The 20,321-nt window shown below is 31.9% G+C and overlaps 1 protein-coding gene across 5 annotated transcripts in view; it reads left to right on the forward strand.

The window, feature by feature from the left end:
- LOC118199327 (axotactin-like) overlaps positions 1–20,321 on the forward strand; it is a 260,812-nt gene that overhangs the window by 118,897 nt on the left and 121,594 nt on the right. For all 5 annotated transcript variants that reach the window (XM_085824186.1, XM_085824184.1, XM_085824183.1 and 2 more), the window contains 4 exons: positions 1,370–1,636; positions 3,492–3,598; positions 10,217–10,374; positions 18,879–19,030. In XM_085824186.1, coding sequence (XP_085680312.1) covers positions 1,370–1,636; positions 3,492–3,598; positions 10,217–10,374; positions 18,879–19,030 — 684 coding nt within the window. The remainder of the gene's footprint in view (positions 1–1,369; positions 1,637–3,491; positions 3,599–10,216; positions 10,375–18,878; positions 19,031–20,321) is intronic.

Raw genomic sequence — 20,321 nt, forward strand, 5'->3', positions numbered from 1 at the left:
AACTGAAATGAAGACATCCCTAAGAAGAACCTTCACCAAAGCATGATTAATTAGCTATCATTGTAGATATGAGTGGCTCTTGCCCATTGGACCTAACACCACTTGATTTTTGGCTTTATGGTTATGTCAAGTCAAGAGTAAACCACATTAGCCCATCATTTTTTGCTGCAGTTAAAGGATGACATTCACTGCAAAATCTCCTGCATCCATTCGAATATGCTGTAGTTAATCGTGTTGCAACTCACTTGCAAACTGTAATTTGTGGTGATGGCGGACACATCGAATAAGACTGATATGTTTGTAAACATTGCCTGCTTGAAAATGAGTACAGTTTTTCATGGAAATCTGTGATTCTCTCCCATGCAGCATCCTCCCTCGATGGAAATTTTAACAATTTTTTTCGCTGTCCAACCAGTATAGTATTTAGCGTCGCTGACTACCATGCTGAAGAGCTTGAGTTTGAATCCCGGAAATGATGTGAGTGTTTGTAAATGTATAGTGTCGGTGCGGGATGGAGGTACTCTAAATATGCAACAAGCCAAAAGTCCTCTCGTGTGGTTTGGAAGGGGAGAGAAGTGGGAGACCCTCAGACCTGTCGCCTCATGGGGCTGTCCATCAAAATTGAGGACGGAACTGAGCCAAATCACACTGTCACCTGTTAGATGCTCAAGGCTGTTGCCAATGACAGGCATAATCTACGCTTGCCACGAGGAATTTCGTGAGCTTGGGCTGACTATGTCAGACAAGTGAGCATAAGCAACAACACTATTTTGCTCTTTATCCTAGCCAAAAAAAGATGCCCCTTCATGAGAATAACTTTTATTTATTTTTTTTCTTTACCAAAAAAAGTGCACCGTCACGAGAATAGCTTTTTGCACAAACCATGGTCAGTTTTACAGTTTCTTCAATTTGCATGAATTAAAAAAATATTTATAGACTTATGGACACCTGGATATGAGTATATGAATGTGAAGTTCATTGATGCTTTTGATTTTCTTTGATGTAATTAAATGTAATATTTATTATTACCATTATTATTATTATTATTGCTGCTGCTGCTGTTGTTAGTATTATTATTATTGTGCCTATATTATTTTTGTACACTTTTACTGGGATGCGAGCATAAAAGACACAATTATTCAGAGGAAAAAGTATTTTTCAGACTGTGAACCAGTGCTGTCATTGGTACAAATTTAAAATACAGAACTTTTAAACTAACAGCTGTATGCATTTCACATTTGTAAAATGCAAAAACTGCCTCTGAAAGAAAGATGTTTGATATTTTTGAGTTATAATACAGTTTTTTATTAAAAAATATCTTAATTTTTATGTTTGATTACATTGTTATAGTCTTTTCTCTCCTGGTCAGGTCTTGATCCTAATAACTATGCTACAAGTCAAAAATATAATTATGTGCGTTTCATTGGATGTCTTGGAAAAATAATGTTCAGTCATTCAGGTACACCATTATCACCTACTCGAGTCATTTTGGAAAATCAGTTACATCATAAATATGTGGATCTCTGTGAAAAGAAAAATCCTTGTTTATATAATGGACGCTGTATTAATCATTATACCCACACATCATGTGACTGTTTTGGAACGGGTCATGAAGACAAAATTTGTTTCAATGCTGGTAAGTGTATATATTTTATGAATTTTAACATTCTTTTTTAAGTAGTACCTTCGGAAATTCCTTCTAAACTCAAGTTCCTATGTTTTTTTATTTAATGTATTTGTTGTGGTTTAACTTTAATTATAGTTCGCATGTGTTGTGTTATCAGTTGGGCATTGCTGCAAAGTTTTAAAAGTTTATACTTATTGTTGTTTGTTTTTTAGTGTTATTGAAAGTAATATACAGTAAAAAATACGGTTGCCTACCAAAGGAACATACTTGATTAAGCAAAATGAAAGGATTTTAATGAGTGCTTTTCTTGAATATTACAAAACAGATAAACTGGGCATGTTGGCCTATGATGTGTGATGAAAAAACATGCATTTAACTTGACTGATATAAACTATTGCATTATGCCCATAGAGACTACTTGGCAATTCATTTAAGTCAGCATGTACTTGGCTGCAACAATTTCATGCACTACTTATATAGATGCTGTTCTGGACGCTCTGCTAGATTCCTGTTCCTAATCTAGTCTTCAGCATTCCATGTATCAAATTGGCATACCATGCTGGAGAAAATCACAGCCTGGCCACATCAATAACCAGGCAACAACCCCTTCCAAGAGGAAAGGCATGTTAGGACAGTACTCTGTCTTCACAGGTTTCTTGGCTTCTTCTGCGGAATTATACAGTACTTGTCCACTTCAGCACTAGGAAACTACAAGGAGGAATGCAAATTTCCCAACACTTGTACATATTTTTATCAAATTAATTAATTTTACAGTTGAATGAGTATCATTTAATTTATTTGTACTATCGGCATTAGGATTTTGTGTAAGAATTGTATGTTTATTAATTTTAATGTAAGCTTTCAAATTTAACAGTGATGTACTAATGGTTCTAATAAAAGTTTCTACCAACTTTATGAAAAAAATTAATTTTAGTCTAGATAAAATATATTTCAGTTTCTCATTGTAAAAAATTATTGTTGTTTTTTATTAATAATATTCAGTTAGTGATTTTAGAATAAGTCTTTAGCATATTGTAATCATAAGATATATATATATATATGTATATTTCTGTTTTAATAATTTTGAAAAACTAAAAGTTGTAATCTGTAGATTATGAAGTGTCAAATATGATTCATAACTGATTTTTTATTCAAAGTTTATTCTTCTTATTTATGATACAAAGCTGAAGTTTTAGTTTTTACTAACATAAACATAATAGGGGGAGGCCTTGGAATAATTTATAGAGAAGGGGGCCTTGGAAAATTTCATTTTTGGCTGCAGGGAGGCATGACCCCTCCCCAAAAAAACCTTTGCAAACGCATGATCTAAAGCAGGGGTTTCCCAATCGTGTGCCGCTGGGTACCATGGCAAGTGCAAATCGTTTAACAGGTGCCTGCCACTGTGCGATCCCAATAAAAGTGTTTTAGTTTTCAATAGAATTCTGCATGAAAGTTTTCTCATTTTTAATGAAATAGAAATTGCGTTCAACACGGATACCAGCACAAAGTGAAATGCGACCAATATCTTTTTGTATGTGCACATATTATTAACTCTATCCAGCTATAAATGCACCTTAAAAAAGTTTTTTCTTTTAAAAAAAGGTGCTCGCCATCCAACAGATATCCAACAGAATGTGTTCTTAAGAACAAAAAGTTGGGGACAGCCTGGTCTAAGGACTTTTTGGCAGAGTGCCAAGAAAAGTTCTGTTATCCCTATTTATAGTTAAATGGCTTTTATCAATAGAAAATATTACTGCCTGTTTTCCAATAAACTAAATCAACAAAACTGAAGTTTTATTTTCTGTTTTCATTCTGTATACATGAGAATTTTTTTAAATATTTTTTCTTTTATGTTTATTTTTAGATCCAGTAACTGTCACCTTCAAGGGATATTCTTATATAACTTACCGTGTTTATGATTGGAGAGATCGTGTTCACTCGGAAGTTACAAGAATTAGTTTCAGTTTTCGAGTATGTTTCAAGTTTTCTAATTTATTTATTTTATTTATTTTATTAGCCGGCATTTTGTGTTGCAATGTTACAGCCCTATATTATATTTAAAGCTGCAAATGTTACAGCCCTGTATTATATTTAAAGAAATTAAATAATGAAGAATCTGCATAAATGTATACATGTTTCTCGCATTGTGATAGAAAAACGGTGCCTAGAGCTGTCAAATTTTGAATAATGTAATCTTCCACTGACTATGAGCATCTGGAAGCCCAGATTTGAAATATGGAATTTGTTTTATTATCTGTTTCATATTTTGTAAAATTTTAACCAATTTTTGATTAATAAACTCAAGAATTTCAAAGCGAGCGATGGCAACGTTGTACAGAAAAAACATTTTTATCTTCAGCATGCGAGACTGTGTATCCGTAATTCTAAAGATATGCTCATTGTAAAATTATTTTGCAATATTGCTGTTGAGTTGAATTTTATGGTTTAAGTGTGAATAACATATTTAATAAATAAAGGCAGCACACAAAGCATTAAAAAAAAAAGCCCCTTTGGGCATAATGTAAAATCTGAAAGCTTTCAGAATTTTTTTTTTTTTTAAATTTATTTTTGTATGTCAGATATTTTCAGTTTTTGAGTAATTACCCATGATATATAAATATTTTTCAATATTTGCTGAGTATTTGCACCCCCAGCTTCAACCTTAAGTGTGATATATAGTAGAACTGTTATGTGTTAGATGTATTTTCGAGTACCGTATTTGACGGCATATAAGACGCACCCTTATTTAGAAGGCCACACACAAGGGAAAAAAGTTTCAATAGTTTGCGCAAAAGCACGGTACCACAATAACTTAAAATGTGGTTTCTTTTAGTTCTCACATTTCGTAAAAGCCAAATAAACAATCATTGAATGCAATTGCCAAACATATTTTTACTAAGGAAAATTAACAAACGGCAAGCTATTTTGAACATGATATGTAAATTTCAGTAATGAATAAATGAATGAACAGCAAGCAATCAAACATAATACAAAATAAAGCAGGGGAGGGAAACCGCAGATTCAAGGAAAACATTGCCTATCATGAAATTAGACTTTAATCACTTTCAAAACCATAAAAATTCTTTTCACTGTCATTATCATCATCGAAAACAAGAATATTGTCATCACTAAACTGTTTCCATCATCGCTAGTATCACCTTCTTCGAATAATGCAACGTCTTCTGTTCCGTCAAGAGCATTACTGATTCCGCACTTCTTAAAGGACTTAAAAATTACTTCAGCCTTTACGTCCTAAGATCTTTTTATCCACTTGTGAAATAGAGGGCCGCTTCATTCTAACTGAGGGTGTGAGGGCTTGATGTGGCTCTCCTATCCACTTGTTCCATCGTTCTCACACTTTTTCCTTAAATGGCTTATTCACCGATATATCTAAAGGCTGCAATTGGCTGGTCAGTCCACCAGGAATGACAGCTATCTGGGTTTTTAATTCTCTCGCTTTATTCTTTATGGTTTCAGTTCTATGGGCACTAAACTGATCCAAAACCAAAAGAGAGGGTTTTCTTAAGAGTCTACCAGGTCGCCTCGCCCATACATTCTATAACCACAGTTTCATTCCAGCTTCGTCCATCCAGCCTTTCGGATGAACATGAACAATTACACCCGTTGGAAGTTTTTCTTTCGGATGAGTTTTTCTTTTGAATATGAAAAACGGCTGTAGTTTTGTGCCATCAGCACAACATGTTAGAACTACTGTATATCGGATTTTTTCATGATCTGTGGTTTTTATGGTTATTGATTTAGACCCTTTAGTACCCACAGTCTTGTTGGATGGTACATCAAATGTGAGAGGAATTTCATCCATATTTCCTATTTGACAGAGCTCAAAAGAAGTTTTCTTGCATGAATTTATAACAAACCTGTGAAATGCTAGTATTTTTTCTTCATAATCTGCTGGCATTTTCTGTGAAATAGTTGTTTTTGTGCGCATTGATAAACCTTGCCTTTTCATGAACCTGTAGCACCAGCCCTCAGACCCTGAAAAGTTCTGATTCCCATGTTTTTCTGTAAATCCTTTGTCCTCATTGATTATCATTTTGGTTGAAACACTTATCCCAGATTTCCTCTTATCTATCACCCACATGTTTACGTATTTTCAAGTTCAGGCCAAGATGGAGCTGGGCATCGAAGGATATATTTTTGTTTTTTAGCAGGCTTCAGTTGATCTTCCTCCAGTCGCCAAGTACGTATCATTTTTTCGGTAGGTGGTGAACCAAAATGCCTTGTGCTGCTCTGTTTCCATGCACTTTGGTGTAGTTTAACACTCCTAGTTTATACTGAATTGTATAGCTTAATCTCCTATTTCCTGTAGTCATGTTTTCCAGGGTAATTTTTTTAAACAAATAGTTTTAAGCACCGATACCAACACGTCTGTTGGCTGAGTCAAAAAAAGTCTAAGTAAAGAAGGAAAGGCTCCATACACGTAATGTGACCGTCGAACCTGTTCGAACTTTGACATCAGCTTCGAGCTTTGCCGCTTTTTGGCAACAGATATTTCACACATGCACAAAATATTTATGGCAGATGTAGAAAAGGTTATGCGTGTCTAGAACTTATTCGGGCTAAAAATAGCAATCAGTATTGAAAGTTAACCTGTGTCCTTCATGTATAAGATGTAGGTAACTTTTTTGAGACCAAATTTAGGAAAAAAAGTGCGTCTTATATGCCGTCAAATACGGTATATGTGTGACAATAGCCAACCCATGCATGCATATAACATACATATGTTTGAGCTGTCATTTATTTATACACTTAATATTTACTTATCATTACTCTGAACAATATTCATCAACTATAAAAATGCAAGTACAGTAGACTCCCGATTATCTGTGCCTGTCGCACAAAGTTTTTTTTTTTTTTTTTTTTTTTACAAGTGTAAAGCAAAGAAAATAAAAATGTTCAAAAACCTGAGCGAAACGTTAAATTTGCTAACATCATGCTTACTTATAGCAAAAATATCCCAGGCATCCTCAGAACCTTCCCCTCTGATGAGTAAGTGATTTCTTACTCATCTTTGCGGTGCCCATTCCACCGCGTTCTCTCATCGTAATCTTACTGACACGTCGACTTCCTCCCACTCGCCATCTCGCCATTGTTAGTTTAAGCCTGATAGAGTTTGCGAATCGGTCGGAGTTAATTTCTCATCTTTTATTGTGTTCGCTGCTTGTGCTTTTTGGGTTTGTGTTTTTGAAGAAGGTTGTGTTTGATGATTGCACAAAAACTAGAATTAATTTCCAAAGTAGCAAACAGCGCTACAAGGCAGCAGATGTAATTGGATTATGGAATCGCGGAAGCAACAGTGCGAGACTTTCTAAAGCAAAAAGACAAACTGGTGAACATTTCATCAATGTCGGACAGTGCTTCCGCAATGAAAACACAAAAAACTATGAAGGGTTCTACCTTTGATAAGCACACGGCATTGACAGATTGGTTAGCTCAAGTTCGAAAAGAGGGTACTCCTGTAAATGGTCCTATCATTGCGGCGAAGGCAAAAACCTTTTTTGAGTTGTTAGGCCTGAAAGGAAATTTGGATGCACCTTCTGGCTCGTTGACTCGTTTTTAAGCAGCGACATGGAATTCGAGAAATTAGACTTCATGGGGAGAAACTTAGTGGTGACCAACAAGCAGCCGACGATTTCCACCATGAATTTGAAGAATTTGTTTTAAAAGATGAGCTATCTTTTGAACAAATTTACAATGCCGACGAATCGAGACTTTTGTGGAAATTTCTTCCCACCGGCACTTTAGCATTTGAAAGTGAAAGTAAAGCGGCGGGTCATAAAAGCAGCAAGGAAAGGATCACTATCATGTCTTGCAGTAATGCTACCGGTGGACATGAACTTAGACTTGTTGTCATTGGAAAGTGAAAAAAGAAAACCGAGATCTTTCAAAGGCACAAGGATAGAAAATTTGCCCATTGATTACTTTAACCAAAAAAAAAAAAAAAAAAAAAAAGAATGGATGAACCGAAACATTTTTCAAGAATGGTTCGAAAAAATCTTTGTTCTTTAAGTGCATAAACATCTTAAATCGAAAAACCTGCCTGAAAAAGCTGTGCTATTGATCGACAATGCACCTTCTCACCCAGTAACAAGCGTGCTAAAGTCTTCTGATGGATAAATTTTTGCAAAGTTTCTCTCCTCCAAAGTTACTGCGCTAATCGAACCCATCGACCAAGGAGTCATTGCAACAATGAAGAGAACATATCGAACCAAGCTGCTAATGACCAAAATTGAGGAAGGTTATGATCTGAAAGAGTTTTGGAAACACTACACAATCTTGGACAGCATCTACGATATTGCATCTGCAGGGGACTCTGTGAAACCGTTAACACTCATAAAATCATGGAGAAAACTCATGCCTAATGTTGCCAACAACAACAACCCCTTTAAGTTGTGAAGAAGAGAATGAAGATGTAGACACACCCACGGCAACTCTTGCCGATATGGTGAAAACAGTGCCGGGTGGTGAGAACGTCGATGCCGAAAACATTAACGAGTGGTAGGAGTGTGACGTCAACAAACCTGGCTTCGAACGCTTAACAGATGACGAAATTGTGAAGAAAGCAAGGGGAGAGACCGAGAATGAAGGAGAGAGAAGTGAAGGCGAAGAAGAGCCCACTGTGCAGATGCGGAAGACTCACAAAGCAGCTTTGTAACAAGTCAACGTTCTGCTGAACTATTTGGAAGAACAAGACGACACGGAGTTGGCTGAGAAACTTATGCTACGAAAAATGCAATCTCAGATCAAGAGAAAATGCTTCCAAAGCAGCAAACACAAATGACTGATTTCTTCAAAAAGGTGTAGTTATGCTTTTGTAATTGTGTAGTTATGCTTTTTGTAAGTTATGCTTTTGTAATTACATAGTACATTACAGTATTAAAACAGTGCATATGTATTAATTTTTCTGTGCATCCTTGACACCTCTCGTAAGTACAAAGCACTTTTCTGTTTTCATTAACAAAATGCATTTTAGGTTAGTTTTGAGTGATATACTAAAATATTAAGCGTTAGTTAAACATTTCCTGCTGTTTATTTTACGTTTTATTGTAGTACATAAAATGATTTTTTAAAGTTAGAATGACTGTTTTCTCTTTTGCTATACTCGTTTTCAGCTTTTTTCGGATTATCCGCGGTATTTGTTATCCGCGGCGGCCGTGCCACCCAATTCCACGGATAATCGGGAGTGTACTGTACAGTCAAAAGTCTTTAATCCGGACATCCATAATCCGGAATGATCTATAATCTGGACCTCAAAGCTACAAACTTTCTGCGCATGCGTAAATACATTTACACATGCGCATAATACCTTTATGCATGCACATATGCGTTTGCGTATGCGCATAATACATTTATGCATGCACGTTTAGTGTATAACAGATGGTATAAGCTAAGCTAAAGTTATCTAATTATCTATTTCAGTTAATGTTGCAGATTGCGTTGTTCCTTAATCTTCGAATTGGATCCGGCTTATTATTTTTTGCAGACTGTTAGAGCAATTTATAAAAGTAATTTTGAACTTTCGATCATGTCAAATAGAATTTCCAATTCTGGAGCTACCAAAGGATCTGCAAAGTGAAAGCATGTTTCGATGTCCATTAAACAAAAAGTGGAATTGCTGCAAAAAATGGATAAAGGCATGAAGAAAGTGACAGGTGATTTTTTTCTCTAACCATTCCAAAATCTGTTTATCAATTTCGCGCTGCTCTGCGGGAGGGGGGAAACGTCAGGGCTGCGCGCAATAAACTGGAAGTTGATCTGTCAGCAATCCATCTTCAGGGCAGATGTTTTTATTTTATTCGGCTTATAATTCCTTACAAAATGTAGTGTTTCATCTCGATGAACTCCGATATGATTTAAATCAATTTTCTCGTCATTATAAATATCACAAATACACACCAAATAGTTTTCTGGTTGCAATTTTCCAATTTCGACTATGCGTAATGTTACGCATGTGCGCTTTGAAAGAAATTTTTAATAAAATAAACAAATAAACATTAAGCTTTTTTTTTTTTTTTTTCCTGGTAAATTTTGATACTCTTTAGATCACAATTGCTATGTATTTCATAAATCACGATTTCAAAATTTTAAATGTATAATTTCTGCGTGCCATCTTACCAGATTTAAACTGGTGATCTATAATCCAGAAAAACCGATAATCCGGATTTGCCGAAGTCCCGACGAGTCCGGATTAAAGACTTTTGACTGTAAAACTTTTTTTTCTCCATAAAATTTTTAGTTTCTTATAAAATGTTTCTTTTTATTATAAGTTAATTAGTATACTAATGAGTTGAAAAGATAAATGAACAGACCTTTTTTGTTAATTCACAGTTACCAATTAAATTGGAAACTTTTCATAGAGGTGCAGGTAATAAGAAAAGTACCTATTTTTCTAATACATGAGGATACCAGGCAACGTATTTTATTTTAGCATTCAAATAAATAAATATTTGGTGTAACGTTTTAGCTCATTATTGTTTTTTTAATTCGAGAGATAATTTTTATGATATTGTAGTTTATGAAATTAGGTCTTTTTTTTTTTTTTTTTTTTTTTTTATTATTCCGTTCTAGACTTTCTTCCAAGATTCTGTTCTTTTATATGCTCCAGGAGAACATGCTAATAGAAATTATGTTGCAATGAGTTTATATGGAGGTCAACTGCACTTTGAAATTAACTTTGGAGATGGCCCTCTAAACTGTACTATAGGATATTCATTAAATGATGAAGCGTAAGTATGATGACTTTGCTTGTTTGTATTCAAATTTGAGAATAAATTCTACGTATTTCATGTAAAATTTTAGTCCATTTTATCGTCAACATGTTCTTAATACTAGATTAGGATAAAATTGGAACTGTGAAAATAAAGATTAGGGTCTCCATTGAAATTAAGGAAACAGTTGAGTTTTACTGTAATTATTGGTACTTCAATTTCTAACTTCATTAAAAGCTAATTAGTTGACTACTGAAAATGTGCATTTTTATTTCAGCTGCTATTTGAATATAATTGGTATTGACAATTACAGAAAAAGTATGTTTTATGTGATCAGGAAAGTCATGCATTTCAGTGTTATTGAAACTGAGAACTTTGTCTGCTGTATTCGGGGAAAAAGCCAAAAGTGAATAGAAGAAATTTCTGGTCTAAATTTATAAAAACGGTTATTTTATTTGCAACTAACTTAAATATCAAAAGCTTACATTTATAATTATATAATATTTTGGGAAAAATGCATTTCAAGCATAAATGTATTTTGTAGGCCTTAAAAATGTGAAAGTAAACATGTGATTATGAAATCCTGTCAAACGTGAATGTTGGCAGAGATGTCTTCAAATAATTGTGCCAGTCATTCTAGCAGAAATTAATGGAACAGATCCTTCTTTACATAAGCAGATCCAAATATGGAATAAAACATATAAAAATTTAATTTTTATGTAGCATCACCACTATTTATCTGTTTTCAAATAAAATCACAAGTTGTGCCTTTAATGTCAGGATCCCATAACTTTGGAAATATCCTACTGTTCTATAAAAGAAGTCCTACTTTTCCTCCAAATATTAATTATGTATTAAAAATGTAGCAAAAAACTGAACTTACATCCTCCTTTACCATTCTTCGGAATCAAACCCTGATTCCCCATTGGCCATTACAACAATGGTAGGTACGTAACCTACAGTGGGCAGTTGATAAGGCTTGAACTTGAAAGATATTGATTGTACTTGAAAGATCACCCATGCAATCATCCCAAAGTTATACAAAGTCACCACGCAATATGGACATGAGGTTTGATTGGTTTTGGTCTAATAAGAGCACTCATTCCTTTGAGAATCAGAACTTTGCTGCATGTATTACCTTTAAAACTGCCACAGTTACCACAGTAGTAAGGTATGATCAAAGGAACCATAACTGATTTAATGAACCATTTGTGCATTGCCCTAATGCAGCATATACTTGACATGCATGGCTTAATTTTTTAAAGATCTACTGTCATAGTCATCCAGTTAGCATTTTTGCATTCATAGAACGTCCGGCTGTACGCAACTCTATTCCGCCAGTGATAATGCACACCTTGGAAATGCATAGGAAGCCACTGTCCTAAACCGACTTATCAACAATCAATTGGATTTACATAAAAAAAAGGGTGAAATTCTTATGATTGTGTTGTGACTTCACGCTTAACCAGTTTTGGTACTAATTCATACTGTTTGACGAGAGTGCATGCATGCTAATAATATAATACTGTTTGACGAAAGTGGATGTATGCTAATAATATAATGAGCTCTAACTGGTGCTACAAATCTCTCATTTATCTAGTTTTCTGGCAAAAAAATTTTTCTAAAATATTCCAGTTACTTTGGTATTCTGATCAGTTCAATGCTAAATGGTCAGGTTTATACTCTATATACAAAGAAAGTAAACAAATTCCAATAAAGAATAGTTTTAGGAAACTGTCCCAAGCTTCTCAGTCATGTTTAATTTATTGTTGGCTTGCATTAACCATAAACTTCTTTCTAGTGTTTCTGTGTAGAAGTACTTGACTGAAACTACATCAACCTATTCATTATTTTTTAAAATTGATTTCTGATAAATTCCTGCATTATGATATTTAAAAGTTTAAGGTTTAAGGACAGATGAGCATCTGCAATGTTTAATGTTAAACAGATAGAGAAACGATTCATAATAAATATATTATTCAGATGATAAATATGTTTGCATACTGCAGAGAAAAAGTTTGATGGTGTACTTTCTTAAGCAGTTTTGTCAATCGAAATATTTGATTTCTTAAAATTTTATTTTTAACAGCAAGTACTTTTCCACATTTTTCCTAAAATCTGCTACTTTCACCTACATGATAAATAATTTATCTAACAGTTTCAGTGGTTATTTAATTTACAGATTTTTACAAACTATTATCTACTTTTAATCCATGTTTCAAAGCCAATTATTAATCTAGACAGTATTTAAAATTTGATGTTATCAATTCTGCTTAAAAATTTTATGCTCTCCATTTTGTAAGCATTGCATAACCATTTTGTGAGCATTATGTAATGGTAACAATGAAAAGAAAATATTTTCGTAAACAATCTGCTTGGATTCATCATATGTGAAATTGAAGTATAATGCACTGAAGCTTTTAAAACAATTTTGCTGACAGTGTTTCTAAGAATGGTTTCCAACTTTTACAATTTCTCTCACTCATTTTCCCTCCATCAGCCATTATTTATTTCATAAGCTAACATTTTCTGTGCTTCTTCTCTCTTGGAACTTGTTTGCGTGCTTAATTTTAATGATCAGTCTGTTCATAAATTTCTTGCTAGTTGTAAAAGTAGGTGCTTCTTTGGATACTTCTTTTATAACTTGCAGGAAATTGCTTAGTGAAATTTGCTTAAATACTTACATGTAAAATTTCAGAATGTTTCTATCATCTTCTTATGTATAATCTTTTTTTTTTTAATCTTCACTAATTTGTAATGTTCATGCCAGCTGTTAAGTTGCATAAGCAGTTATCAGAGCACTGTTGTCAATTATTATGTAACTAGGCGTTTTAAAAAAGGTGACCATAGATTTATTTCTTAAAATATTGATCCAGTGTATATATTTCCTATAACAAAATTTCTTATAATAATGTAGTAGAATTTTACAAACAAACAAAAAAGTAGTATTTTCATTCTTGAATGAAAGGTTTCTGAGGTGAGAGGAAAAGAGAAATCTAATTGCTTATTATCTCTTTGTAGAGTAAAAGTTTCAGTTAGTAGCATACAGTAAACCCTCTCATGGCAAGCACCTTTAGAAGTGACCATCATTCCTGATCCCATAAAAGTATCATTATTCATAATTATATTATTTCTCTGTATTTAATGGTCTTGATCACAATAGAGAAAGAACATTCTCTGGCATGGTCAAGCCCATTAAATATATTCATTCATGAATAATTTTAGTATGAACCCAAAATATTTTAAGTGCTATGCAAATTAAGAAATGTAGCTCCAATGAAAAACTATTTCTAATGGGAAATAATTTTTTATATATTTCTGAAAAAAATAAATTTTATTCTTATCTTGGTGCAGTGTAATCTATTTCAAGGCTTGTTTGTGACAATATACATTTTAAATGATTCAGTATATTGTTAATCTGTACGATATTAATTTTTCATTTCCTGTCTGTTTAGGCAATTAACAATTTAAAAGTATTAACTTGATTTCAACTTTTGTGATTTGATCATTAGGCAAAGATGACTATGTTGTGCCTGTTTTTGATTTATTGTCAAACAGAGCTTCATAAAGAATTTGACATATTCTTTCATGGTATGTAGTGTTCTTAGCAAATTGAACTAATTGCAAATCATCTAAATATTTATTTGTATCGTTATTGTTCATCCATGTAGTTAACATATTCTGCATATCCTGACTGGCCTTTTCAACTGAGTCTTTAGTTTGATTATAATGAGGCTTTCCATCAACTATCTTAACAACTTTCTACGTAGCATGTAATTCAGATATGACTTGATTACTGAATTCCCTTCTTTTGTTGGAATGCAATATAGTTGGGACACCAAACGTTAAAAGTATTTGAAGAAGATGATAGGCTACTTCTTCAGCTGGCTTAGTTTTCAAAGGTTATAGTTGGAAAAACTTTGTTTAATAATCCTGGTATGCCATTAAGAACTTATATTTGTCATCTCACTGTGACTGCAGATCTATCAGAATGAAATGACATTTTGAGTTTAACTGACCATTGGTTTCACAACAGTACCTTCTTCAGGTGCACCTTGTTTCATTTGACTTTATATTTACATAAATTGAAGTACAACATTGCAACTTCATATGTAATATTTTTTTATTTAACTCACAATTCTTTAAACATATGCGTTTTTAACATATGCATTATTATTATGTTTTAAACATATGCATTATTGGTAACATAATACTGTAAATTTGTTTCTTCTGGTTTTAGTGATAAAATTAATATCTCTTTATCGTTAATACAGTCAAATACCGAAAATCCGCTGACCTGAAATCTGCATTGCCTCTCAAAATATAAACATTCACTTTATAGGTTCTAGAAACCACAACATTGAGTACGAAATATTGAAGAAAAAATACTTACCGAATAATGATGTCATAATTACCAAATAATAATGATGAGTCATAACGGAAATACCAAATTATTGACATCATGATAAAAGTTTTGTTCCCTCTAATCTGCTTCGTTGTAAAAAAGTGGACGATTCACTCTTCTTTCAAGTTCACACTTAACGTTGTTGTATTTTCTGAGCTTTGTTATTTCACGAGATTATTTAGTGCTGCCTTTTTTTTTATCCGGATATTTTGTGGATAAATTAAGAATATTTTAAATTTCAGCCCTTTTTAATACAGTGACAGATAAACCCACTCATGATTTTACTGCTTGCAACGTTGAAAAACGTAAACACGTTGCATTGATGGTAATGCAAAAATTGCAAATTCTGCAAAAGATTGAGGCAGGTTCCACTCCTCGGTTTAAATCAGAATCATATGGAATTGCGACACGATTGTGTATGATATACAGAAAAATAAAGAAAAGCTGTTGAAATTTTGCAGCAACAGTGATCCAGAATCCAAAACCGGAAATCTTTGCATGAGGCGAAATCGGCAAACCTAGAGGCTGTGTACATATAATACAATGAATAATATAACCAATTTATATATGTAATAATAATTTAATGCATATAGTAAATTATTGCAATAATGTATTTAATTTAATTAAATGTATGTAATATGCCTTATTTATTTTGCACTTTGAGTCTGAATATTATGATTTATCTTTTCTATCCTGAAATCCGCACAACCTCTGGCCCCAAACTTTCTGGACTTCTACTGTAATTAAAATTTAATCGTCTGTAATCCAAAGTTGTACTGCACCCAGTTTTAGCAGAAGTCATTTCAGAAAGTATTTTACCGTACTTTCTTGAGGAAAAAAAATTTTTTCTTTACTTCTTGTTTATTCATTTTAATGGACATAAATCTTACATGATAAAAAAAAAATAAAAGTGAAAAGAATGTTCCACACAGCAGCAAAGCTTGCATAAGACTGACAAATGGCAGTGTTTCACAGTATAACAAATGGTTTCCATGTAACCTCAGTTGCAGCAGAACAGAGGATTTGAGTTTTGTCCCCACTCGGCTTCTTGTTTCAACCTCTGCCAGAGCATATCTGTTCTTGTCAACATACACTGGTGATGCTCCAAATGCGTAAGAATGTAACCAAATATTTGGTATTTCACAGACATATTTGGTATGTGTTGACATTCACTGGAGGATGTTGACATTCTCCAATTTCTGTCTTTTACAGTAACATGTATATCTACATCTATATGTATATGTAATAAGATGATTTGGGAATATCCATAATGGATTGACAGTGGTTTTTTTTGTATTGTAATAACTTGGAGATTCTTCACTTCATAGATAAAAGTATGACACTTGAAACCAGGCCTGGCCATAGATTTTTATTTTTAGATAAAGCAATTCTTTAAATGCAGTATTTGATTCATATCATTATTTGTGCTATACACACCCCACAGTTTTGAAAGCTTAGTCCATCTTGAGACAGTGGATGGTACAGAGAATCAAGTAGCGTTTGTTTAGCAAGAGCAAAGGAAAACAGAAAAAAAGGTATGCATTTAGAAGAAGCTTGAGATACGAAGTTAAAAGTTGTGATTGGCTATAACATATCTGAATTTTTGTGCATTATGCAAGATGTCATGAAACTGATTAATCTTGAAATGATGCAACCCAGAAAAAAATATTATAAGCAATTACTATTTTCAGAACATAGAGGGGAAATTCACAAATTAAAGTGAAGAATTATGAGGCTATTGCTAATTCAAGTTATAATTTTGATTTATATATTTTTTCATCTTATATATTACTCCCCTTCAAAGAGAAAATGGCTCAGCGACAGGGAAGCCTTCTTGAGAAAACAAGCATTCGTAACAGTAAAAAAAGAGCGATACAATTTTGGAAAAAAGCATGAAATTTTGATCTAGATATTTTTAAAATAATTACAGTATTTTGAATATATAATTTTTTTTACAATAAATGTAAGTTTTAGAGTCTTATTAAATTTTCAGTCCAACTTTAAAAATTTGTGAGTTGGTTTCTTCTTAAAATATATATATATTTTAAGTTCATTAAATTTTGTCTCCAAACTTCATATTCTCCTAATTTTTTCAAGAAATAACTATAAAAATTCATAGCTGTTGGGAATTCTTTCTTGAACATGATTATGGGATTTTTATTCTTCTCTTAACAGTTTTACAAACTCTTTTGTGAAACTGTTGCATTCTATATAACAGCAAAAGATTTTCTTTTACATATCCATGAAAATCTATTAAAATAGTTATTTACTGATCTTAAAACAATCTAAAAAAAAAAAAAAAAAAAAAAAGTGTGAAAAATGGGCTGATCAATTACAAATGATTCAGTATGACTACTTGCTGATAGCTATGGGATGCTTAAATACAATAGCAGATAAAATCCACTGTTCCTTATACAAGGTAACTAACTGTCTTTTAGCATTGTACGAGTATATCAAAGTTATTAATTATGAATTATGGCCATAAATATTCTTTGCTATTGCATACTTTAAGAATAAACATGAATATATGAAAATTCATATTAAGACTAATAACTTGTATTTTCAAGTACGGTGTTACAAATTTAATGAATAAAAATTTTACATTATTCTACAGTAATAATTAAAAAAAACTTAAGTTTAGAATCTTCAAGTTTAGCTTGTATGAGATGAATAAAAAGAATGATTTTACACAGGTTAAAAACAGGCCTATTTTTTTAACCAGTTCTCCCTCAGCATACTTGTATTTTTGCATACAATTATTAATTAATTATAACATTCAGTTTTCGTTTTACTTTGCTATTTTCATGTATTACAAAACTTGGTGAAATTTATGTCTTCTTGCTGATGGATTAACACCTAACTTTTATACTTCATTCATTTACCATTAATATTTTCAAATAATTTTACTTTTTAACTGCCCATATTCACTTTCATCATAATGATACCGTTTCGTAAATCATTAGTATTTTTATATTCATTATAACAATATTCAGTGTTACAATTTTCGTATTTTTTATATTAATTCTCAAAAGCAGAATTTTTATTGCATTTTTCTGTACTAATATTAAAAATTAAGTTATTATTAAAAATTAAAAATTATTTATATTCATATTTATCTCATTCTCAAAATAATTACAAAACTTAAAAAATAGATCAAAATTTTTAAACAATAATCTGAATTTTTTCTTATTATTACAGTAATTTTGAATAATCTTCCCTAAATAAAATGCTTGAAAAATTTTTTAAATTCATTATTTAATTCATCCAAATAATTATTTAGCAAGAAATTTGTAATACTTTAAAGTTTTAATTGTTATTACAAAAAAATATGTACACCAAAATTATAATGTAAGTTAGCAATAGCTCTGAATTCTTCATTCTAATTTGTGCATTTTCCCTTTCTCTTCTAAAAATAGTAATTACTTGTAGTGATCTTTTTTAGAATGGAAGGGAAAATGCACAAATTAAAATAAAGAATTTTGGTGCTGTATTATATATATATATATATATATTTGAAAATTTAAGACAGATTATGTTATAGTTTTTATTCTGTTGACAGCTACCATTGCCATCCTTGTTATTTTTATTCAAAGAGATGTTCATGAATTTCTAAAAAATAAATTTCACGAATTATACCGAGGGTTTACAATATTTAATAGGGCAGGCTGTGGGTTAACCTTCTTTGATCTAGTAAATAAAATTACTGAAAATGGTAGTTCCTACTGCTTTGCATCCAAGTGTTGAACAGGCTCACTGCTTATGGTTTTTGTATTCTTATCTGTGTGTAAAGTAAATACAAACAACTTTTCCTGAGAAAATCCTTTATTATGGCATCCATCCTAAGACATCCCTGAGCACTTTGCTTTAATAAATACCTCTCCAAATTTAATGCAAAAAATTGTAAGATATAATTCAGGTGTTTTGTCTATGCTTTTTACTTTATTTTTTATGATGTATCTAATTCATAACGTGAGGTATGTTAGTTGTAATTTGTTGCTATTTTATATTGCACTTGAAAATAATGTTTCACATGTTATCAATATGATTTTTGCATTAAATGAAACAATTCTCTGTGCATACAACTATTTTTATTTCTTATTTCACTTATGATGTGCAGCTGGCACACCTTGACAATGCTTCATCATGGAAAAGATGTGAGCTTACAGCTAGATTCTCGATGGCATGTCAAACTTGAAGCAATAGGGCCTCATCATCATTTGCATTTAGATCCTGAGTTGTACATAGGAGCTGCACCCAAGAAAGCTCGAGGTCTGATTGAATTTACATATTTATCTCTAAATTCTTCTAAATGTGGCATTTTAAAGATATCTTGTTCAAAAATATCTTATCAGTTTTGTGAAGAATAATGTTAGCTTTCATTTCCTGAAAGAGAACTGAATCAATGTATGATATATTTTTAATATGATGTTTTATAGATTTTTGTATAAAGTAGGATTCATTGCTTTTTTTGTACAAATGAAAAACTTTTTTTTAAAAAAATTGAATATTAATTGAGAAATAAAGATTAAGAATTTAAAATCAATGTTTAGTTTTAGATTTAATTATGTAAATAAACTGGAAACTCAAAGAGCAAATTTAATAATTTTAAGTAGTCTCTATCTGTTAATTTCATTTTATGCATTTTTTAAAAAAAAAAAGTCCCATTCAGTACTCTCTAATGGTTCAAAGCTATTTTTCATTTATAACTACAGGATTTCCATTCATCTAGAAAATTATAAAAAGTCAGAAAAATAAAAAATGATGAAAAAAAACTTAGATTCTCCCCCCCTCCCCCCAAAAATCAGTAAATAAAAAGTCAAGTACTAATTAATCCTCTCAAATAATAAAAAGTATGCATTTTAAATTGTATAGTGTATGCATGTATATAAATTCCCTCTTAAAAAAAGAAGGCAAAGTGAAGAGTTGCTGATCTTTGTTTTTCTACCCAAAAGTATTTTACCCACGTTGCATCTGATATAATTTTAATGGATCAAATCTCTGTTTTTTTAATGTTAGCGTGCTGATGTTCAGTCTTTTCTTTAGAAATACTCTACCTTCTTTTTAGAAGTGTAATTACCCTTCAAAAATAAATATTGTACTCAAGTCGTTACATTATGTGGATTGTATACTGTGAAAATAACTTGTACAGTCAAAAGTCGTTAATCCCAACTCGTCGGGACTTCGGCGATTCTGGATTATCAATTTTACCGGATTATAGATCATCAGTTTAAATCTGGTAAGATGGCATACAGAAATTACAAAATTAAAAATAATACTACTAAGACTGCATACTTAACTAAGACTGCACCTCTATATAAATACTAAAATTTATATATATATATAAATACTGAAATTAATTCCAGAGCACTTTTAAGGGAGATTCATAAGGTTAGAAAGCTTGACAGTATGGAAACATAAAAAAAGCAAGAAAGAAAGGGTTAGTGCGAAAAGAAAACTATTTCAAATTAGAAAGCTAGTAAAATTACAAAATATAAATCACACACACACACAAAAAGGCCGTAATCTGAAATATTATTGGAAAAATAAATGCAATAAGGCA

Source organism: Stegodyphus dumicola, chromosome 9 (genome assembly GCF_044657685.1).
Source record: "Stegodyphus dumicola isolate Sdum_Otavi_A_Nest chromosome 9, ASM4465768v1".
NCBI classification, from domain to species: domain Eukaryota; kingdom Metazoa; phylum Arthropoda; class Arachnida; order Araneae; family Eresidae; genus Stegodyphus; species Stegodyphus dumicola.